The sequence below is a fragment of the Syngnathus acus genome, chromosome 11 (genome assembly GCF_901709675.1).
Source record: "Syngnathus acus chromosome 11, fSynAcu1.2, whole genome shotgun sequence".
In the NCBI taxonomy this organism is placed as follows: domain Eukaryota; kingdom Metazoa; phylum Chordata; class Actinopteri; order Syngnathiformes; family Syngnathidae; genus Syngnathus; species Syngnathus acus.
The window spans coordinates 4,055,256-4,078,888 of record NC_051096.1 but is presented as its reverse complement, the minus strand read 5'-3'; the positions used below and the strand labels follow the sequence as shown (position 1 = coordinate 4,078,888).

At 41.7% G+C, this 23,633-nt stretch overlaps 1 protein-coding gene across 17 annotated transcripts in view; it reads right to left on the bottom strand.

Annotated features, from left to right (window-relative positions):
• adgrb2 (adhesion G protein-coupled receptor B2) overlaps positions 1-23,633 on the bottom strand; it is a 75,822-nt gene that overhangs the window by 4,558 nt on the left and 47,631 nt on the right. For 6 of the 17 annotated variants that reach the window (XM_037263504.1, XM_037263500.1, XM_037263490.1 and 3 more), the window contains 17 exons: positions 20,656-20,782; positions 17,604-17,707; positions 17,297-17,399; positions 17,085-17,235; positions 15,606-15,675; positions 14,997-15,063; positions 14,049-14,134; positions 12,817-12,915; positions 11,810-11,909; positions 11,466-11,537; positions 9,967-10,059; positions 8,994-9,033; positions 8,622-8,636; positions 7,454-7,626; positions 6,407-7,108; positions 5,050-5,085; positions 3,934-4,047 (listed from right to left, as the gene is read on the bottom strand). In XM_037263504.1, coding sequence (XP_037119399.1) covers positions 3,934-4,047; positions 5,050-5,085; positions 6,407-7,108; positions 7,454-7,626; positions 8,622-8,636; positions 8,994-9,033; positions 9,967-10,059; positions 11,466-11,537; positions 11,810-11,909; positions 12,817-12,915; positions 14,049-14,134; positions 14,997-15,063; positions 15,606-15,675; positions 17,085-17,235; positions 17,297-17,399; positions 17,604-17,707; positions 20,656-20,782 — 2,152 coding nt within the window. Of the gene's footprint in view, positions 1-295; positions 308-1,037; positions 2,128-3,933; positions 4,048-5,049; positions 5,086-6,406; positions 7,109-7,453; positions 7,627-8,621; positions 8,637-8,993; positions 9,034-9,966; positions 10,060-11,465; positions 11,538-11,809; positions 11,910-12,816; positions 12,916-14,048; positions 14,135-14,996; positions 15,064-15,605; positions 15,676-17,084; positions 17,236-17,296; positions 17,400-17,603; positions 17,708-20,655; positions 20,783-23,633 lie in introns of those variants that run through there. The other 11 variants (XM_037263502.1, XM_037263506.1, XR_005099340.1 and 8 more) reach the window with 10 other exon arrangements.

The following is a 23,633-nucleotide window of genomic DNA, read 5'->3' as shown; positions in this document are numbered from 1 at the left end:
GCTCTTTGTCATTTCACTTCAATTTATGAGATCTAACAAAAGCACACACATTACCTTGGCGAAATGTCCCCTCCAGTTGCCAAAACCCATCAATTACAGTTTCTGCGGTTAAGTATATATTCATAAAACCCTCAACCTGAGCCTGACCTCTTCTTTTTATGATGTAACCTAATGGAAGAACCCTCTCAAGATCTACATCTGGATTCCATGTGACATGCGGTTTCAGGTTCCCGAGAGTTTCTCTTGTCTCCGTCTATTTGCATTCTGCACAGACATGCTGCGTCTATCTGCAAAGGGAAGCCAAGCACTCTTCATTTAATCAAGAACGCAGCAGGCGATAGGAGGAAAATACTGTATACACCTTTTGAGAGCCACAAACTGCCGTTCCCATTATGCGGCGCAAGTTCTCCTTCTGTTCCTCTCACACACACACACATACCAACCATCGTACATAAGCGTACGTAGCACATCATAACTACCGCATGCAAATGTAGGACGACCTTCTGAACCCTGCAAAGACAAAACACGCTGGTTTTGAAGAAGAAGCTCTAGCAATAGAGAAGGAGCTCATGGCCATACGTTCCACACTGTGCGTACACCGCATACAATTTTTTTGACTCACTTCTCTGACTCCCTGCCTTCTCTATTATAGATAAGAGTGCAAATGCACTATGAATCTCTCCTTGCTATGCTCCCTCTCTATCTTCTGCAATTGTATACATGTGTACCCTATTTTCCGCACTATAAGGCGCACCTAAAAACCTCAAATTTTCTCAAAAGCTGACAGCGCGCCTTATAATCAGATGCGCCTTATATATGGACCAATATTGAGCCACTACAGCAGGCGTGTACAAAGTCCGGCCCGCGGGCCAAATGTATATATCTTATATATGGACAAAGTTTTAAAATGGGCCATTCATTGAAGGTGCGCCTTATAATCCGGTTTGCCTTATATATGGACAAAGTTTTAAAATGGGCCATTCATTGAAGGTGCACCTTATAATCCGGTGCGCCTTATAGTGCGGAAAATACGGTATATGTATTTACGTGCAAGTGTATATGTATACATATATATGTACTATGTGTACAAAATCAGTATGAATATTGGTTTACTCAAGAGCTTAACAGAAAAGCCCGTGATTGATTTTCATCATTGAAGTTAATGCGGAGCTTTGTGAGGAAGTGGCGGCTGCCGTCTTACAGGTTCTTTACAGTTGCGCTAATTGAGTGTAACGACGAGTCATTATCTCACAGCCCATAGCGATCAATTTGGTAAATATTATTAGCATTACCAACCAGGCTTCAAAAAAAGAAACGGTTGTCTGTGTGAGTGTGTGAAGAGTTGTAAGGGCGGGATAGAGGAAGACAAGCAGAAATAGAGAGACTGAAGATCTGTGGTGGTTTTTATTATCGCCCAGTTTACTTTAAGCTTAGTGCACTTAGTTGGAAAATTGGATTAGAATGGGGAGGTAGAAAAAATGTGTCCACATCTCGATCTTTCTCTGTTGGATATTTTCTGGTATCCACTCAATCTTTTCAATAAAGTCAGCACATGGATCAAACCTTACCCCAGAGAGAAAATGGATCAAGCCTTCTTAATCCCATAAACTTTGCCATATGTATTTCAGAAAAGCTCATCAGCACCTAGAGTATTTTACCCTCGTTGGTGCCAATGGTAGAGTTTACGGCGAGAATGGAATTCTTTACGAGGTGATTATACATCTGGATGGCTGATTGTCTTTAGGATTTATTCCTAACTTGTAATGGTTAGGAGGCTCTAATTCAGGCTTGGGAAGAGATGCAATGGCTTCATGGTTGGACACGCCACACGTAATGATACCACAGCAATAAAAGCACAAAACAAAGGGCTAGATGAACAACAAAAATATCCTATTTATTTATATTTGACAGGTAATGGCCACGCTGCGAGACGTTTATCACACAAGACACTACTGGGAAGGCAAACTATAGGCTATACATCTAGAGCACTTGATAATGAGACACAAAACTGCAATTGGGATCACACGGGAACCTAAGTTCCTTACGTTGACTTTCTTTGTAAACCAAAGAAGCTCTGCGCACGAGCGACGGTTCTGTGTTGTGCCTTGGCGGTGGGGGTGGGGGAACCTGTTTTAGAAAAGGTTAAAGGGTGTTTAGGTCCTTGGTAAGAGAAAGGAGAGGGTCAATGAATGAGTTTGTCTTCCATTGCTGCTCAATTAGTAAAATTGACATCACACGGTAAAGGAAAGATTATTCAAGTTAAAATGAAATTATTAAATCATTACTCAGACTGTAATTGTCCTTTAAATGGAGGTGACACCAGGTGCTTAGGAAAAAAAAAAAACATGGCGGCGGAGGTGCACCAATTTCAACAAGTACACACAATCGAATGTGTTTTACACACATGCACACACACCTCATCTCCATAATTACTGTATAGTCAGCATGTCCGTGTCTGGGGGTGACTCTCAAAGTGAGTTGTTGACAACAGCATAGATAAATTGAAGCTGGGTCCTGTCAAAGGCCTGACACTGATAGCATTAGCCGTGTAATTATTGACAGTTAGGTCAACTGCTCACTTTCTTTTAATATAATAGATCAGGATGACTATGCCGTACGTTTGTCGGGTTTATTAATTCAGAGATTACCGTATTTTCCGCACTGTAAGGCGCACCTAAAAACCTCCAATTTTCTCAAAAGCCGACAGTGCGCCTTATAATCCGGTGCGCCTTATATATGGACCAATATTGAGCCACTACAGCAGGCGTATCCAAATATATGGATTTATATATGGACAAAGTTTTAAAATGGGCCATTCATTGAAGTTGCGCCTTATAATCTGGTGCGCCTTATATATGGACAAAGTTTTAAAAAGGGCCATTCATTGAAGGTGCGCCTTATAATCCGGTGCGCCTTATAGTGCGGAAAATACGGTATATGCAGATGGTGTGACCAACTGGTTCAGCTGTGGCGTAAATTGCAGCTCTATTTTGTGGATTATTTATGTACAGTTGCTATTCAAAAAATGATCTATATCGTGTGACAAGAATGGCCAATATGAGATACGTCAGCCTCCATTTCTCCATCGGTGATGCAAAATGGATCGCGGATGTCTCTGTGGTTGTGCCCTCCACAGATGAGAAGAGTATGTGTTTAAAACTTAATGAAAGTGTCCCTCTGAAGGTTAGCGCAGAGTGAGCTGGGACTGACTTTCATCTTCTGCTAATGGTCTTTTAATGAGTCAAAAACGCCTTAGCATTATGCTCTCATAGGCGCCCACCCGAGAGCCAACTTCTTACACACACATGCAGCGTTGTCACACAAAAAAACAAACACTAACTATACGACAGATACATGAACTAATTGGACATAGAAATAAAGCACCTTTGGCACAAGTGTCGGCTTCACGGGCGGTGTGTGGTGATAAGCTAATGAACTTGCAAGCGGGGGATTTACAAGTCTTGAATGTGCGGAATTTATTAATTCTCCATGCATGCTGTTATCCCCTCTTAGACGTTAGCTAGGATCAAATGATTTGAGTAGTATTTACCAATTGGAAAAATTGATTGTGGGTGTAGATTAAATGAAATCACTTATGAGGTTATATGTCTTTATTGATGTCCTAAAGTATATTAGGAATATATACATGTAGATTTGTGGTGAGCGCCTTTGTCTTGTCTTTCCTTTTCCAGCCATTTATTCAATTTGCAAATGTTAATGTCATGCAAGGGCTTGTCTTTCCATGAGCTGGGTCCTTCTCCTTACTTTGCTTGAGGCTGTTATCAAGACGAGAAGCTATTGATTGACTTTTTGTTTTTTGATTTGCCGTGTCAGGGGGCTCAGTGTGTCAGTGTGCGCTTTTGACAAGCTTAAGGGTTTTGTTGAATTGGTGCAGGGAGGCTTCCAATCTACATTTAAGGCAGTTTGTCTTACCTTGAATGTGGACATGGCTGGGTCCCTGCTATACCTGTCTATGGTGTGGAACTTGGAGGAGTGGTTGAGCTCATGGTACAGTTCAGAATGTCTTTTGCGAGTGTGCATCACTTTCTGGAAGGGAAGAAAGGAAGGGGACACCAAAAATGAACCAAAGAGAAAACAAAATAAGCGGAAGGTGGGAGGGGGGGCAAAACTGGGGATGCTGAGGGGACTACAGTGATGCGCTTGATAAAAGGGATTAAAGATGGCCGACTTGTTGGTTGATGCTCTATTTTGGCAATTGGAGGGGCAATTTTAGGTACTATTAGTGCATCATATCATTCGTGTGAATTATGTGAGGTGTCTATTTTGTAATATTAATAATGTACTGCCGTTTTGAACTAAAATTCAAGTGTGTCATTTGAAAAAAAATATTATACTCAAACTGTAAAATTAAACAGCTAATCCCTAACCGTGTTCATGCAACAGCCAGTTGTGAATCCAGTTAAATTGCCAGAAACAGTTAGTAGCTTACCGCACCCAAGCTATAAAATGATCTTTTCTAATACGGTCAAAAATGAATGTCCAGTCTTTAAAACATTCTGATTAGAACAAACAATCCACAAAAATATCGGAAAAAAATCGTCACTAGGAATATTTTGGATAGAAATGAAAAGACTGGAAATTCACAGAAAACCCGGAGACCATGACAGAGACACACACAGCCAAACTATGCTGATCCAGACAAAAATAAAAATAACTAGCCAGTCAACCAAATGCAGTGACCCAAAACTCAACCACTATCAATTCTCCAGACACAAACACTCAACTTTGCTGTTTCTTTAACCAGAACCCCCACAGCTACATTACAGCATAATCTCACTAAATTGTACAAGGCAGTGGGATGTGTTCCCCATCATGTTATCATTAATCACCGCATTAATTTCTTGAAACAGAAATAAGGGCATTTGTTGGAGAAACAGCATTCTACAAAACTCCGAAACCGTTATTTGTGCTTCATGCAGGGGGGAGGGGTTAAGCGATGCTCCTACGTACACTAAAATCCTGGCAGAAGCACGAAATAAAAGAAAGCAAAGACAAGCAGGTAGAAAGTTAGGACGTCTAAGACCTTACCTCAAAGTCCAGCTCAGAGTATCGTACTCTTTTCCTCTGGAAGGGGAGGGGCCGAGGGGGAGAGAAGAAAACATCAATGTCCACCCCCTCGTATTGGTCTGTAGCTTTGACCCTCACCTTGGGGTCATTTAGTTAAAAAAAAAAAAAAGTACTATGTTCTGGTTTCCCAACATGAAACAAATATTCTTAAACTCCACAAGACGAAGGCACTAATTATTCTATTTCGACATAATTATATCAGTGAAGTCTAATAAGCCAAAATTAGTGCGCAGGATGACATTTTTCTCACAGCCTCAAGTACCACATCCCCATAATAATCAGCATGAATCATTCGTTGACACACTTCCACAGAAATTACAGGAAAGAAAGGAACACTTGATCAATCATACAAAAAAAACGATTTTAATCCTTAAATCTGTTTAAAGTCCTTTCCTTTTCCCCACCGTACAATTCCGTTCTATATCGAGTTTGCACACAAGCTGCCAATTTAGCACCTGCAGATGTTTCCAACTCATCTGGCCATGACAGCGAGCGGCGTCGTGTTCTATCTCCCACTCGGTGTACGTGTTCCCTGCCAACTTTGTATTTGGCAGCGAGTAACGCTTCCCCCCACAGTGACTTAAAAACTGTGTTTACCGTGCAAAAAGGCAGAGTTGCTGATCGAACGCAAAAAGCAGCCAAGTTATTTCAAAAGTACAGACATTAAAATGGATTGAGGAGTTAATCACATAAAAGTCTCCATTCTTAAAGAAAGAATCCGGTAATCAACCTTTCAGTGTCAGACCGTATTCTGATTTTGTTTGTGTAACACTATCATGATATCATTTTAAGAGGATATAATCACAGTGTAAAATTATAGCCGACATTTTTATGCCAGTTTTGAACTTGTGACCCTGCTGAGTAAGAATGACTCATCCTTATCATCAACGCTGAATGAAGCCTCTTCACTGATGGGCAAAGTGTCCTTTTCATCGTTTAAATAAACCCTGAGTCAATTTGTGTGTCATTGCTGGTGTAAATGTGGCATGCAGGCTTTTTCTCACAATCTGACTCACACACTCGCTCAGATCCACACACGAAAACTCATTTCAGTAAATGTGCTGCTCATGAGAAATGGATGATAGTCACTGCTTTATACTCTAAGTGCTGGAAGAATGGTTGAACCTGTGAAGGGGTCTTTTCCTTTACGGTTATAAATAGAAGTTACTTAATTGTTAATTTCTTTTTACTTACCTTGATGCACTTGGTAGAGTCTACTTTTTTTTTTATCTAACCCTTCATGACATCAAATCAAAAGCCAAAACGGAATTGGAGCTCCACAGGGAGCCCTTCTGTGCCCGCTCCAAATTGTACCCACCTCTAGGGATCCTGCTGAGAGGCTAGCATTGGCATTGTTGCTACCCAAGTTGCGTGGCAGGGTTCTGGTTCTCTCCACCGCCGTTCCCCCTGTCAGAATTTGTCTGACTGATGGCCTCTGGCCCGGCTTCAGCTGGAGGGAATGGCCATGAGGGTGCATGTGGCCCCCATGGGGGCGTACGAGACCGCCCGGAGCCATCACGTGGCTGTGTTCGTGGGGCAGGGTTTTGATTGTCCCGTAGGAGCGGTTCAGGTTCATGTTGATGTTCATGTCGCCCACGTTGGACGGCACAAAATCAGCCGGGTAGGCCTCGCTCTCTGCAGGGTGGAGGGTCAAGGGGGAGGGGGGAGGAGGGAAAGGGGGGTCCTCCACAGTGATGTTGAGAGGCTTGTCTTCACCTCCCAGTCCCAGGCCTTGGGAGGACGGCGTCGGGGGTTTGATGCTGACAGTTCGTCGAGGTAAGACCATGTAGTCCCCCTCTCCTCCGCTACCTCCTCCACCACCGCTCCCCCCGCTCCCGGCACTCCCGTCCTGGGAGGTGTTGGAGGACCCGGGCGGTCTCGCCCAGCCGAGGCCACTTTCGGTGCACAAATAGATGGGAGCGCCGCAACGCTGTGGCGCCTGTTGTCTCTGCTGATCGACATTCATCTCCTTCTTCAATGACGTCTCGCTCAGTTCATTGAGCCCTCCAAGTGGCGGAACCTTGTGGAAGACAAACATTTTATTAAATGGAGCAGCATCTATAGCAAGAGTTCATTTCATTTGATATTAATGCTGCTAGGCTTTCTAAAGCAAAATATTTTCCCTTTGATGCTTGACTTGATATAAGACACAGTTTTAAAGCCTCACTGGGTATCCTTTTAAGTGAAGTTAGCATATTTTTCCACTTGGAGAGGTAATAAAGTTATTTCTTGTGAAAAGTCAGGAAACGATCTGAAATGAGTCTTTACGGTATTCCCGCAGGATGGAAGCAAACTGTCAAAGATTGATCTCCTATGGCTTTAATGTTTAGTTTCAAGAGAACGTTTTTAGATATGGTTGCCGTACCTGCACAATAAGGTTGGGAGGAGGGATGTTCCCAGGCAGGGAACTGAAGTTGACCCCGACTCCCCCGTCCTGATGGGCGGCTAGTTTGGGGTCATCGTCGTCATCCAGGGAAATCCGGGACAAGGTGCCGGTGATGGTAGCGGGGTTGCAGGTGTTCACCTCCTTGAAAATGACTGAATGGACAGGAGGTACAAATGGTTCCCGTTGGGAGAGCAAGGGGGTGGAGGAGAAGTGGAATGAAGCATTAGGTTGTCAAAAGAAGGGGAGCGGGTAAAAAGGAGCAGGCCAGGGGCAAGGAGAGAGGAATGAGACGTTCATACAGCATGGTTCAGAACCCATGACGTACACAAAGCCGTGAAAAGTCACAATCTGCATACTTCCCAGTATATTGGTCTCACTAATTTTATCTTATTGACCTTCCAGCTGAGAATTGGCAACAGAGCCACTATTTTTTTAATAGAGTCGAGAATGAAAATGCTTTGTCCTCAAAATGAAAGCGAGCCAAATGACTATTATCCCGTGCTCCCCGATCACGTATCAGCAAGCATTTCCCGATGGTGAACTCTTTGATTTTCCTATTTACTACAATGCAATAAATTGGGAAAAAAACAACAACTCATAGTTGCTCGAAGTAAGTTGTCATGCATATAATTCAGGGCAAAGAGTGTTTTAGCCTCGCATGCTGGTGGTAGAAAAAACATCCAGGCTATGTCCACACAAACAGGTATTTTTAAAAGGCATCTTTTTTGCAATAAAAATAACTATATATGAGAAGACTGTCAACAAAAAGAAAACCAATGCGATTTAATTCTTTAAGACAAAATCCATATTTGGAGTACCTGTGTTTGTGTGGCTATTGCCTAGCTTCAAATTGTATCACATAAAAAAGGTCAAGCAACTCATGCTAGACACCATGCTCATTAACTGCCTGGCCCCTGAATCTATGAAACAGCTTTTCTTGAAAAAATGTATTTAATTAAATCAAGAAGTGGATTCTCTACTCAGCTTGTCTACATACAAATACAAAACACAGGGGCACACAATTGCATTTATTATAGAATCTAAAGGATTGTAAAAGTAGAGGACCTAAGATTGACCCTTGAGGAACTAATTGAATTAAATTCTCTGTTGGGGGACCAGGCAGGGTTAGTTGAGGTGGGCAACTTACATGGGTGTCCTCTCTCTGCAAGGATGTAGGAGGAGGGGGGGAAAGTGACCCTGCGTTAATGTTTCAAATGTATACATCCGAAAACATTCAGGCACTCACACACACACGCTTGACCAGTGTGAATTAACCAGTCCTGAATACAAAGGAGTGGGATCTCAATACACGATTAAACTGTCACAACAAAGCGCACACTTTGTGAACACACCCGAGGCAGAATATGATTGATAAGCGAGAGTAATTTGTTCACTGCCGTTGCAACCCATAATCCGTCATTTCATCACCGCGTACGGCAAAACTAATACGGTCAGAGCTCGACTTGACTGCAATGCTAATTGCGTCGGACAAAATGATAAGAATACGAGGAGAACTCACCTGTTTGGCATGCCAAGTCCACGTCCTTCTCAAAATCGGTCTGAGAAAGGGAGGCAAGGTAAGTAGAGAAAGGGAAAAGTGACTGGCTACCATATACACATTCATATTTGGACCTCCTCGTGTTAGATGAGCAATGAGGATCTTTGAGGGGATGGATTGTTTGCTTGGTGACTCAACAGTCGAGGCAATTTATAAAATCGGTCAGTTCATCCAAATTTATTTCACTGAGTCTTTGCTGGAATACCGACGGGGATGGCACCCAGTCACGCATTGGCGTGTGCCGTAATGGGCCACATTTGGACTCTTGTGATGGTGCAGGAGAGCACAAAGTTGTCACAAGTGGTGATGAAAGCAAATTTGTAGAGCTTTAACAAGGAATTAACTTTTCACAGAATGTCCCCAAACAGTACATTTGATTCCATTTTAACAAGCTGGCACAGGGGGACAACGTGCCTGTAAATTTCAAGGGATTAAAATTCTAATGAGGTTCCCTGTGAACATTGCAGAAAGGTTCTCGCTAATTTTGAGGCGGTAACTGCTGGTCGCTTTGCCAAAGTGTTTTTTTTTTTTTTTATCAGATCATATTTTCTTTAAGTACAGATTGTAAAGTGAGGTAACAAAGGTCACTTGTGCTTTTTTCTAATTGGGCATAGAAAGCATGCTAACCGCTCTCTAGGGTGATAGATGCGGACGATAAAAACCCATTTGTCAAGAAATTAAATTAGCGCTTTTTGTCTGTAAATGCTCCGTTAGGTCATGGAAACTAACGGAGATAAATGCCGTTAAAGATTTTCCATCAGCAGGCAACTGCTAGGTTAAATCTTAGAGGGGTATTCAGAAACTCATAATTATGATTGGGAAAAAAAAATTGAGGGGCGTGAGGGTTGCGTCAATCTCCTTTGATATCCAAATTTAAGGAGCCTAAGTAACGTCGAGCTGAATGTGAAACGGAATGGACTGGCTTGCTATTCACCATGATCTGCACCTGTCCATTCTTGCATGAGTCTGGCGAGTTCTCGCTGTCGTCTTTGCATCCTCCCATCCGACAGCGCATGGCGTCTTGCACCTGAAGGATGTGGCGGTGACATAGAGGAGGATGGGTGGAGAGAAATATAGGAAGGGAAGAAGGATTTTTGTCAGGGAAGTTTTTTTTTTTCAGGCAGTTGCTGCTTGGTTTAGAAATAGAAATCATGTGTTGAACTTTTTTATTTACACTCGCTTCAGTTTGTTTTGTTTCTTTAGCTTCTTTTTTTGTCTTCGTCATTCACGATGGTGGTCCCTTGTGTTGACCAATCAGCTGGCACCGCTTTGTGTGTTGCTTGTCCGTCTCATCAGTCTGCTTGCATTTAATTCCCTGCTTCCTCGCAGTCATCTTCACCTTCGGTCATCTCGAAGCGTCATTTCACTTTCCTCTCCAGGCAATAGCCCCGCCCAATTATCTCCTTCAAGGTCCATTGTTTGTAGATTCTCTAACACATGAGCCATCCTAGTGTCATATTTGTTTTCTTTCTATTAAGCATCCTAGCAACACATAGCAATTATTTGTTGAAGCACCAGCTCTCATAACAGCTTAAATCAAATAAATTGGATCGCATGGGCAGTTCCAGGCTTGTTTTCCCTTCAGACTTTCTCAATATACTTTCCCGCCTTCCTGTCTTAGGAGTGACTTCATTTGTCAGTGTTGCCGCTGTCAAATCCCAAAAGACTGTCACGGGAGGGAAACAAGAGCACTCATGTACCGAGTGGTGCAAGAGCATCTTCATTCTTGCTGGGTGGTCTTATCTGTGTGTATGCGCCGCTACAAATGGATTGGATTGGAGCAGCATCCATGTCTGATTAATACTGCATGGGCAAGCTTATTGCCTCCATTGTTTCCTTCCATCCGTCTCTTCCTTTTATGCTTGCACTCATCCTCAGAGGCGATTGTTCTCCGTGTGGCAATCCAATTCTGCTCCAACACTTTGCTATCATCAGCTCATAGTACTCTTATGAATCTTGTTCCCACCTCCCTGTACAAAACTCTACAACCTTTTAATATTTACTTGCATGCACATGTTGCAATCTTCCCGCTGTGGGAAATTCGCCAATCCCTTTTCAATGGAATGAAAACATATATGTACATAATGAATTTCAAATACAGCATACCCAGGGGGGGGGGCGGGTATAGCAAAGCCTGTGGCAAATTTACACTGGGGAGGTATTAGTGCGGGACTTATCGTCTTATTCCATACTTACTAAGCTTCTTAAAGCGGGCTTGGCTCCGATGGACAATACAACGCTGCGATACGGCATTATGAGAAAAAAATTCACAACAACATCGGACATAGACGCGGAGTTAATCCCCGGCAAGTCTGATCTACTTGTATTCTGATGCGACCTCAAACTGACCTGGAAGCTAACATGAGTTTTTCGAATATTAATCCCACCTGGAAGTGTGGCATCTGAGCCCACAGAGCAGGAAATGGGTCTTACCTCTCTCCGCATGGCGCAGTGCACGGTGATGATTACGAAACCTTGAACCGAGTCGAAAACGGCAAAGAGGACCTGCGGGAGACATTTGACATCTGCTTAGTTTTTGCAGACAATCTGACACTTTTCTTATTTAATTTTATTCATCACATGTTGTTACTACCGTATTTTCCGGACTATAAGGCGCACCTAGAAACCTCAAATTTTCTTAAAAGCCGACAGTGCGCCTTATAGTCAGGTGCGCCTTATATATGGACAAAGTTTTAAAATGGGCCATTTATTGAAGGTGCGCCTTATAGTCCGGTGCGCCTTATAGTCCGGAAAATACGGTAATCATGTCAGGTTACCTGGAAAAGCGTCGAGCGGCGATCTGTGATCGCTAACACAGCTGACATCCAAGTGAGGGCCAGCAGAGGAAGAACCACACAGGAGCTCCACAGAGACGCCCTGTAAAAGAGCAATGGTGGAGAAAGAGGAATAATGGACACAGGGACCAGCCACTCGGGTTGAAAACGCTCCAGCTAGGTCGTGTTATTACATTTCCCTGTCGCATGCATCCGCACAGCCATCAGTCAAACGCTCAGTGGTGGGTCGTTTGAGGCTGACTGGTAAACCAAGAACTGAAGTGGAATGATGATGTCCAATCGTGTCGACTGTTACCAGACTGACAACGGCTCACAATTGCTTAACACGGCTGAGTTTTTAAAAATATGGTTAAAATACAAACAGGTCATCCAAGGACGAGATTGATGAGATGCTGGCAAGTGCGCTACGTTTGATTTAGCGTGTGCAACAGAGACGGTTTATCGTATGAGTTATGACATAACGAGAGTCGTAAAGCGCAAAGTATGCAATGGGGTGTTTGACGGCAACAAACGAAAACTTTGCGCTGCCCCAAAAGTTTCGATAATATTACACATTAAACGCGTTTTAAAAGGCATTCCGAAATATCGCCTGACACGCGACGACAATTCTCATTAAATTCAATCACTTGCAAGTGTTGTTACTTTCATCGTTATTTTTTTTATTATTTTTCGGGAACCCGGCCACGTCGAAATGTCATCCTGCATCATTACCAACAGCTGGAGATTCAAAGGATGGTGCATAGAGTAAGAATGGAAAGAGATTAAAAGAAATGACACAGTGTGTAGTCACCACAAAGGAAAAGTCATTTTGTTTTTCCGTCCAAAATTGGAATTATCACATCATTGTAATTTTAAATATTTCATGGGTGACATTTTAATTTTACAGCGCCCTGCTTCGTCGTGAACTGTGACTATCACTTTGTGGTGATTAACAATAAAAAAGGGTGGGGGGGGGTGGAAAATAGAGAGCAAGATGAAGATGGACTAACATGGCGCTGCTGGCAGTCGAGCTGGAGAGAGCCGTGCTCGAGATCACGCCGCACTTGGAGCATTTCAGGAGAAGCCGGCTATGCGCCTCCACCGGGACACTTTGGGCCATATTGTGCACACATATACACACAAACAAGACACAAATGATAGTGAAGGAAAAGGGGGTGGCGAGAGAAAATGTTCCATATGTTATAGATGGATATAGTTGTGCCGGGGAAAAAGGGAGGGAGGCAAAAAAATAAATGAGCGGAAGGGGGGAAGAACAACAAAAAAGAAAGAAAAAGGCAAATTAAAATCAGATCTTAAAGTAGCAGCACATAAATAAAAAGATTAAAAAGATGCAAGTACTGATTTAAAGTGAAAATAAAACAGACAGTTGTCGTGAGGATTAACAGATTACAATGACACAGACAGGAAATGATCCGATAATCGTATTCCACTGCTGGTGAATGCAGGTGCAAAAAAAATAAATAATAATAATTGTAAAAAAATATATATAATAATATAATTGAAAAAAATAAAATGAAAATATTTCAATTTGAATTTTAAATTAAATTAAAATTGAAAAATCTTTATTCAGTCTTTATCCAATAATCGTATTCCAATGCCGGTGAATGCAGGTGCAAAGAAATAAAATAATAATAATTGTAAAAAAATATATAATAATATAATTTAAAAAAAATAAAATGAAAATATTTCAATTTGGATTTTAAATCAATTTAAAATTGAGAAATCTTTATTACGGGATTGAATTAGACAACAAACTGTGGTTGTTTACAGTGGAGAAGAGATAATGTGAGATCCGTGAGTTGTAAACAATGAAGCCATGCAGTGGCTTTGCTACATTAGCACCTCATCACACCTCATTGCCTTAATCCCCATAGCTTCATAAGAAAACACATTATGCTAATGATGATCTTGTCCTGTGAGCAACATTGCCCAATTCTAATGGAATTCGGTTTGCTTGAGAACACAAGGACTTAGCATGCCACAACAATGTATAAAAACTTTGTTGTACAGTCTGGTAACAAGGGATGATCAATCTGCCTTTCTAAATCATAAACCAAGGAGCTCAAAGTAACATCATAAATAATTGAAATTATTTTGTAGTTTGTTTCTTGTGAGAAAGAGTCAGAATGATTGACAGAAACAAATTTAAAGCAGCAGCAGCAGAAATTGTGTTACCTCAAGAAGAAAAATGGATGAGAATGCCTTTGTGTGGATTTCTTACCCAGCTCGCTGCTTTTTTGACTTGTCGGAGATGCCGTCTCGAGACATGAGCTTGTTAAACACCACGATTCCAATGAGCATATTCACCTGAGGGAGACAGAGGAGAACGTTTGATGAAGATCGCACTAATGGTTTGCCAACAGGGACTCTCATCTACAATCACGTCTCGATGTGTTTTCAGCATAGTTCTGTTCAAATGGAATCGAAGATTACTTTGGAATTGTGGTGCTGATTTAGGGATTTGAAATGCTGGAAGGACTCCTGTGATTTCTTTCAAGAAAGATTTTAAGATTTAGTTTTATACTCGCAGGTGTTATTAAAAGTCAGGATAACATCAGCGACATTTTGCCGAGAACACATTCATTATATCGCCTTCTGTATCATAATAACCGCTTACCCCTTCTATTTTTTTGTTTTGTTTTTAATCTTGCTGTTGACAACACGCCAGATTGTGCAGAGACCTTTGTCAGGTTAGGGCCAGCTTTGAGTGCCAACATAATCTTCATCTGCTATTTGTCTGAGGTCTGCTTTATTAATTAGAACTTGGGCCCTGTGGGAAGAGTCGCTGCCTCTCTGACCAACATCTGTCTCTCAATGTAGCATCTTGTTGCGAGGGCACGGATGGACCATCACAGTCATCAGGCTGGAGATTTTACAATTTACATCAGCTTCAATGATGCTGATAATAATCATAGTAGGTTGTTTCCAAAAAATTTTTGTGTCGTCATATTAATCCCTTGCCAATCCACATTAGGATTAATTTTTTACTATTTTAAAATATAATTTTATATTTTATATTCACACTGTTATTTTTTATAATTTAATATAACATAACAACATAACAAAACATAACGTAACGTAACGTAACGTAACGTAACAACATATTCTAATATAACATAACATATTATAACATAATATAATATAATATAATTAAAAATATATTACTCACCAATACTATGACAGCAGCAGGTCCAACAAAGGCGTAAAGCAAACCTCCCTCAAGGGACAACCAGCAACTAGAAGACAAGAGCCACTTGTATCGTATTGCTTCTTCTTCTTCAAAAAAAGAAAAACATCACAGAAACGGATCCACTCGCGCTGATCCATATACGGCTTCTGTTCTAGCACCGACATTGTCTGCACCCTCGGAAGATTCGCCCTCCCGCCTATTTGCGCAAGCTGCCCTCTAATGAAGATGCATTGCTGCGGGGGGATTGATCTAAATGCCATTTTCATTCAATCACAATAAATGTTACTACGCTCTTTCATTTGATGTCTCCTTATTGAACCTCCTCATGGTTAAAATGCCATCTGGAAACGATGAGTTAAAGTACCGTGAAGCGTTACGCACCATTTTTCATTCTCTACCACTCCCTGGAATGTTAATCCTCTTCAAACTAGGTGGAAGTAAATAAAGCCCATAGCAGACACACGAAATGCAGCAAACCAAATGGACACGTTTCATGCTTCATTCAAACATAAACCATGTCTCGAGAACAGTCAATATAATTGCAGTTCTTGTTCTCCAAATAGTGAGAGATGAGAACTTGGTACTTACTAGCTGGCGGTGCCGTAACCTCTCGCTCTAGTGAACCCGACCGACACAGCTACAACTAAGGCTGGAAGACCTGCAAGGCAGATGCATAAATTAAATTAATTAGGCTCTGGAAAAAGAATATGAACCCTTTGGATGATATGCCAAGTAGCTACGCGGCATCATCAGCGTATACGGCATGTGAATTTCGATTTATAGGATACAAGTGCTCTCTGAGCCAGAGGTCATGTTGCACGCATAAAAAACTTGGCTCGGATCCCATCTTTGGTGTTATTTATATTTGACGTCGTGCGAGGCTATATTTCAACCATCTGCAATTTTTTTTTGCAATACATACTCGGCGCATTGCTTTTGGAATTCAAAACATATGCATGAAATATGTAAATCAAGTGTTTAATACACAGACCAAGTGTGACAGATAGTGGGCTATGATTGGCCCATTCTAAGCTGGATTCTAAAATATTCACGCAATTAAAGAATCTGTGATTATGACCGACGATGAAAAGCAATTAGAACAAGACACATTAATATATAAGTCGGCGGGGAGCCAAGCTGGTCGAGAAACCAGCATGGAAATATTTTATTAGGACAATAATAAACTCCATATGCATCAGCCAGGAAACACCGACGGAAAAAAAATTGTAATGGATTTCACTCGCATAATTTAGGGAGAAAATTGCAAAACTGGACGGTTAGCGGATAAAGTCTATTGTGGCTGATTGTTTCGTGAATTTTATGCATCTTTTGCAAATTCTGTCGCGCGTTTCCGTAGCTACACAACAATCGATCTGTGACCACCAACATCTATACTATACATTCTGCCTCCTTTTTATCGGGCCAGACTATCAGCAAGGTGGCTGATTAGACCGCAGGGATCAATATGAAGGGAAATGAAGTGAGCTGGTGATGTTGCTGTTAATTCCATCGTCCGTGCGAAACATCAGCTTGTGTTGTTCCGCTGATTTTATCATGTGCTGTTTTCTCCGCCAACATTTCGTGAGGGTTAGGATGCTGTGAGGTTAGGGTTCGAGGGTTTCCACAAGTGGAGTGAGGAAAGAAAAGTGCATCCAGGGGACAGTTGGGTGATCTGGATAAGTAGACCAAGATAATCCCCTCTATGGATATTAAAAGCCATGGCGGCCATTATGCATATGCTGCTGCCTGTTTATATTTGTGGGTAGATATGAATTAATATCAGAGCTCAGATTTGAGTTGCTTCTTGGCTTTGTAAAAATAAAAAAATATCTTGGGTGAAGTATACAGACTTTTAGATCTTCTGTAATAATTGGAAAAACAACGCTGTGTAACAGCAGACAGGCAACATTGGTTCAATTTTCGGAGAGAAATTGACGAAATAAATTGCTTTTATTTCATGATCCATGATCCAAACCGGTTTGTATCCCGTGCGTTCGAGAATATTTCAATATGTTGGCTCTTTGGGATAAATATAACGATCATCAAATCCAAATGCCGGCTACTCACCCCAGCCGAGGCACAGAAAGCGCTTGCGAATGAGTCGCGACCTCATTTTGCCGATGACCGCCAGGTAGGACTGCCAAGCTTCCGTCAGCACCCAGCAGAACGAGGCCAAGAAGAAGAAATGGAGAAAGGCAGCAGTCACGGTACATAGGCCCTAAAAAGACAAAAAAAATAAATACCGACATCCATTTTGGTATTTTTTACTTGCGCCTTACCTTGCTAAGTGTTTGTGATTGTCCCACCAGAATCAATAAATTGGAGGCCAGTATGGAAAGGCAAAAATTCACCAGGATAATGGACCTCTCCGAGCGTATATACCTTCAGGGCAGAGAACGAAATCATGTGAACACGGGTGTGAAATGACTACAACGCTAATGTATTTCCATAGATTGACTTTGTCATGACAAATTCCCGATCCTACCTAATGTACTAGACCAAATAGATGTACGGGGGTGGGCTTGATGGAAAGATTCTCTCTTAAACACAATGTTGCATGAAGCCATTAAGAAAGAAAAAAAATACCTCCAGAAGGCAGCGTAGATAAGAAGCAGGATGAGCAGAGCAGAGCAGGAGACCCCACAGCCCACCATGAGGGGCACCGAGGGCATGCTGGTGGGACCCATTTCCTGAAGATAAGTGGAAAAAGAAGGAGTTTGGGATTATTTTTTAGCATCATAAACATACCTCGGGTTTTGCTATGTTCCTTGGCCTCCCTCCCAGAAAAAGAACAGTGCCGCTAGGACACTCAACACCCCCGCCGCCTTCCAAATGGGCTTAATATTTGTCCGTGTTTGAGTTCTCAATCACGGTTCGTTCCCTCGGGTGACCCCGCCGCCTCTTTCATCAAGATTTATCACCTGACGCACCTAACACAAGGTATTGATGCAAATAAAAACGCAGTGTGTGCCAAGCAATCGAAAAAGCTGCATGCCCGTGAGTACGTCTGCTTGAGATTAGCGAGGGAAGTTGAGGGAAGAAACGTACAGGAAGAAAGAAAACCAGTGTGCCAAAGCGCTCCTTTTTTTTCTCCCCTTGCCCATCAATGAAAGGCAATTTCTCCAGAGGAGAGTGGAATAGACTGGAATATCAATGTGCCACCCTCACAAACTCCCAAGTCGCAAAATCAAAACTGCCTCCATTTTGATTCATCTGAAATTTATATTGACAAAGAATTATTATTCCATTATTATGTTGAAAGGTGAAATGACACCAAAAAAAAGACGACTCCCTTGTGTAATTTAAATCCACGCGTTGTCCCTCAGCTCCTCATTGTGTCAATTTAGCTGACAGAGTTTTCCTAATTAGTTATGAGACTCATGCGATTATACGTCTATTTTCATTCCAGTTCAAAGATGCAAATCCAAAATTGGACTCCAGCTACATGCAAATGTGTCTTTGCACTAGTATATTTCAATTTGCTTATGATGTGAAAGTAAAAGCCACCCAGATAGATTAGAAAGTGTGCATGGCTCTGCTGCCTATGACCGAGTTCCCTTAAGCCTGCCTGATTAACCCCGAGATAGAAACGGCAGATATTTTCAGCACAGGAAGTTTAACCTACTTATCACCGCTCGCAAATGTCCCTCGGCTGCCCTGCTCTAGCCAATCACGGCGTCAAATCCCGTTTTTTTTTTCCTCCCCACATCCTTCTTCCAATCTTTATTGATGATGTAACAAGGCAGTAGCAGGAGAATGATTTACAAAGTCCGCAAAGCCAAAAGGACTTTATCGGAAGAAAAACTGGAAGGTCGTAGTTAATCACTGGACCTCAACCCAATCGAGCATGCTTTTTTTTTTTTTCCTGAAGGGGAGACGTTAAAGCCTGGAAAAGTATTTTGGTGGCTTATATCTCAAAATAAATTCAAGGTAACACAATATTAGAAATCAAAATATCACCAGTCTTCCTAAATATGGGCAGAAGGACCTTCCAAGCCGACACAAACAATACAAAGCTCCGAGTTGTAACTCACTTGATGAATTGGAGGCACCAAATGTTAAATTGACTTTCATAAAGCCAATAACTCTTTCAACTCCAAATCCCATGATCCCTCTGAGGACTGTTGAGGCAATGAGTCTAGACACCATCGGCGGAGTTTGCGTTCCCTCAGCACTCATTCTGGCAATCCAGTTGCCTGGCTTTATTGTATGGCGGCATGACCTTAATCAATCAACTCCTGCTTGCGCCTTTGTTTCTGCCTCGGTCTCGACTCGGTGATAGACGTTCCCGACAGACGCGTTGAAATCTCAGTGGCGATGGAAAAGTAAACAGGATTAACCAGCTATCCTTCACTCCTTTGTAAATGACCGTTGATGGCAGCACTGCTTCCCCCCCCTCCTCCCTTTTTCTATTTTTTATTAAAAATCGAGGTTAATCTTCAGACCTCAGCTCCGCCACTACGCCATGGCAGGCAATTCAGGGACTGTGTTCATTGTGTGCCCGTGTGTAGACCAGACAGTGTCATGCGTTAGCTAATTAATTCAGTCAATGACTCCTGGTTTAAGGGAATCCAATCTCAGCTGAAATTGAAAGCTCACTGTGAAGAAGCCTAAAGCTACCTGGTGCACTTAACGCTGATCGCAGCAGCTCCTGACTGAGTGCAGTTGACACAAAGGCATTGACCCGTGCCTTCTGGTTCCAAGTGCTGGCCTTAATGGTTTGTTTCAAAACTCAATGTTCCTTCACACTTTTGTCCGAGTCCATTCAACATGGATTGCTATCGGTTGGTAATTTCCACTCAAGTTGTGACTAATAATTAATTTGTCAAAATGCAAAGTGGGTTAGGGTTAGGGTTAGGGTTTTCTTTAGTTTCCTCTACAAATCATCTCGTGTTAATACACGTGCTCCACTTTTTACTATCTCCTTTCCAGCCTTATGACACTTGTAGTTACTCTCGATGGATCTGGTTTTGTCTAGCTCCATTTTTAACCTTGGGAGGTAGAAGAAATCTTGCACAAGGAAATGAATTGGACCTGATGGACAATACGCAGAGTAGTTGATAGTCAGAGGAGGTCTTTGGAAAGTCCATTAGCACCCTATGAGAGTGGGTCAATCTATAAGAACATGCACCGCCCCCTCTCACAAACTAAAAAGCCTTTTTCAATCATGTCAAACACACGCCACAAGCTATGTGAGCTATTTATAGCAGATTATGCACCTCCAGGCAAAAACACCCAGTCCCAATAAAATATACTTTGTCCTCTTGAAGCCTTTTCTCATCCATCATATGCACACCAAAAAAGTGACCTTTCCTAAGCTTGTGAAATAAAAGTTGAATAAAATCAGTCTGGGCAGTTTTGAACAATGGCAGCATTATTCGATTTGTAGATATTTTCTTATGTGAGGCAAGATGCTTTTTTAAAAACACACCTCGCTTTCAAACTTTGCCTCCATCATCCATCACAGTCTCACAATACTGACAAGAACTTGGCACCTGCAACCTGCTGCGGTAATCCTACTAACAGGGATGCCATCTAAATGTATTCAGCTCACTGACCTGACCCTTGGTAGTAGCTACCTAATTAGCCTCCCCAAGTCCCAAAGAGTCCGTCGGAATATGCGGCGGCGGTGACTCACCGGCTCTTTAGCTTGCTGCGCTAACACAGCGTAGGTGGAGATCCTGCTGCACAGGCATTTGGTTTGGACAGTGGTTGATGTGAGCGTTTGGCAGCCTTCGGTGCCCCAGTTTTCAGCGCCAGCTTCCCTGGAGGTGGGGAGAAATGGGACGGGAGGGGGTAGGGGGGGTGACATAAACAGGGATTGTGAGTGTCACAAGTTTTATTGGAACGTTTACCTCGGAGGGAGAGAAGAGTCCCGGGGATAAAACTGTTGAGTTCACAGAGTTCGCGTGGTGATCCATTCGCTCACACGGTTTAAAATATACGGCGCACTTTCCCCTCGTTGGCATTAGCAGCAACTCCGTGTTTAGAAAACTAAAACATCAGCCTTGGGAAGTATTATCTTGGGATTTTGGCTGGCATGAAGTCAATGGCGGATGAGTCAGTCCTTTTGTTCTCACACGTCTTGACTTTTTTAAAATTGTTCTTTAACCTCAAGAATATTCATGAAGTCTGTTCTCAGAAGTCTACCATAAATTTCGGACTATTTCACAAATGTTGAACCCTGAATCACGAATTTTAGCTGGTGCGGCTTAAAGTCCAGTGCGGCTTATAGTCCAAAGATTACGGTAATTGATTCTGTCCTCTTCTAATTCAGGACGTCTTTTCCTTCCAGCTATAAGGGCAATGCTTCTTTTTCTGGATCACGTTCCCTTTTGGGAAGTGAGGATAAAACAAATCTGTTCAATTCGATCTTTGACTATAAATACATATGGATGGCTTGTCTCCAGGTCTCACAGCAAAATGGAGCCAGCAAATTCTGGATCGCCCAAAACCAGCATGTGTTGTTGGATGGGTGATGTCATAACATCAACAATGCTGGCATTCCATAATTTTGACGTTATATATATATAGAACATGTCCGTCTAGCTGACAATCAGGCGGGTGAAATATTTCAAATGTTTAATTTAGGTGAAAACCTTTCACCTGATTGCTTTGCTAAATAAAACATAAGCGACTCACCAAAGCCGGCATCCTTTCTCCGCCGGGGACCATAAATGTCTGCGCAAAATGTCACGGCAATCCATCCAACTGTTACAGCGCCATTTTTTACACAGCAGACTAAAAATCACAGAACGACCGACAAATTGCGACAGAGCGGAAAATACCAGCCGCCACTTATGGAAGGATTTTTCAACTTTTGAGTTTTACCGAGCACCGTTTGCTTTTTTTTTTTTTTTTACTATTTGGGATCAAAACGCCGTCGCACATGTCGAGACAACAATTGGAAAACGAGCCTCTGAAGAACAGAGAAAATTGACCTTTTATGGCTACAGAGAATAAATTGGCACTGACACTTGACTGAAAGGGCAGCACTATGAAAGCCAATTGCACCCTATTAAGAAAAGAAAAAGGTTAAACATGCGATGAATTCTCAAAAGCTGTGTCGGAGATAAAAGGATTTCAAGTCAAAGCAGGTGAATTTGCCACGAAAGCAACACTTTTATGTGCCTCGCTTGTAAATGCAAAAAAAAAAGTTTTGTAGCCGAGGGCTCCTATCTGGAGTAACTTTCACAGAGTCCTGACTTTTTTTTGTCGACTTAAGCTAGGAGATCTAGTCGAAGATCTATTTAATATCAATGTCATCCCACATTACCAGCGTCAGTAATGTACTAACGATTAAAATTGTAAGCTAATTAGGATGCTGCCAAATATTGTCCAAGGTGATTTATGAGACTGAACACAAGCCTTCAATTTTACGCTTTATATTATATTTTCGGACTCATCTATTTTGCAGCTTGTCAGAACTGCTTTTTTGGCTGCGGGACATCAAGTGAGTGTGCCATAAATACCTCGCCTCTCTTGAAATAGAGGGGAAAAAAAAGATAAGACATAAATTGATGTGAAAGGAGCCGCTAATACGTTATCATGCACAGTTTATAAAATTGCATCTCTGGAAGCAAGAAGGACTAAAATGAAAATGTAATATTTTCTTCACTGTTAAATTGAAGTGGGGGGGTTACGCAGGCAGAAGGTAATTGGAGGATTTAAGTGGGCACAAATACAAACATGATCGAATCTAGATGTGGCCTGGCTGAGGAGGCAAAAATAATAACTTTGATATTCAGCAAATAAAACAATTTTGGATTATTTCATGAAAATTAATTCCCATCGTGACATTAAGCATTCCAAGTCATGTCCAGGCAATTATAGTGAAATGCACATTCCTACCTGCTGCAAGTGATTTGATTGCATTTTTTATTTTTTGTATTTTTAGTCTATACTGACTTGCATTGTATTTTTTTTTTATTTTTTTATTTTATTTTACTTATTTATTTATTTTTTAATTATTTAACTATTTATTTATTGATTATTTTACTTATTCATTCTTTTATATATTTATTTTCATCATTTCACGCTGAGACTGATAGCTGTTTCTAAATGTTCACCATGATGCAAAGTGAAATATTTAGCGGACTCTATCGTTATCAGTTCTCGTTTTGCTGTCCTTTCCGGTTCCTCCGTGTTTCCCTTGCTACGAGCGTGCTTTGTCATTGACCTCCGCATCCCATCAGCTAATTCATAAAGCTTCTTTTCAGGGGATTATCTTTCTTCCTGACGTGCAAGCCAGAGCGTGAACCAGAAAGTAGAGATACTGGTTGTCCACAGCCACAAATGGCCTGACATTGCAAGAGACGGCAGTCTCGATTAACACGGACAGGCAATATGGCTCTGAGGAAAGTGATTCATGTGGAAAATGGATTATCAATCCACTTGTGGCGCCGGAGCAAGGAAACATTTCATAATTGCGCTTTCATGACTGATTATTCGGAAGCAAACATTCATCCCAAAAGTTTCATCTTTGTAAAGCTTTTGGAAAAATTGCTTTTATCCCAAAAAAAAAAGTATTTTGAATGGCTAAGTCAAGGTTAGAAAAGCGACTTTGAGACAACAGCGGACTATCCAATAGGCCGAGATTAAAGCGGATAATGCATC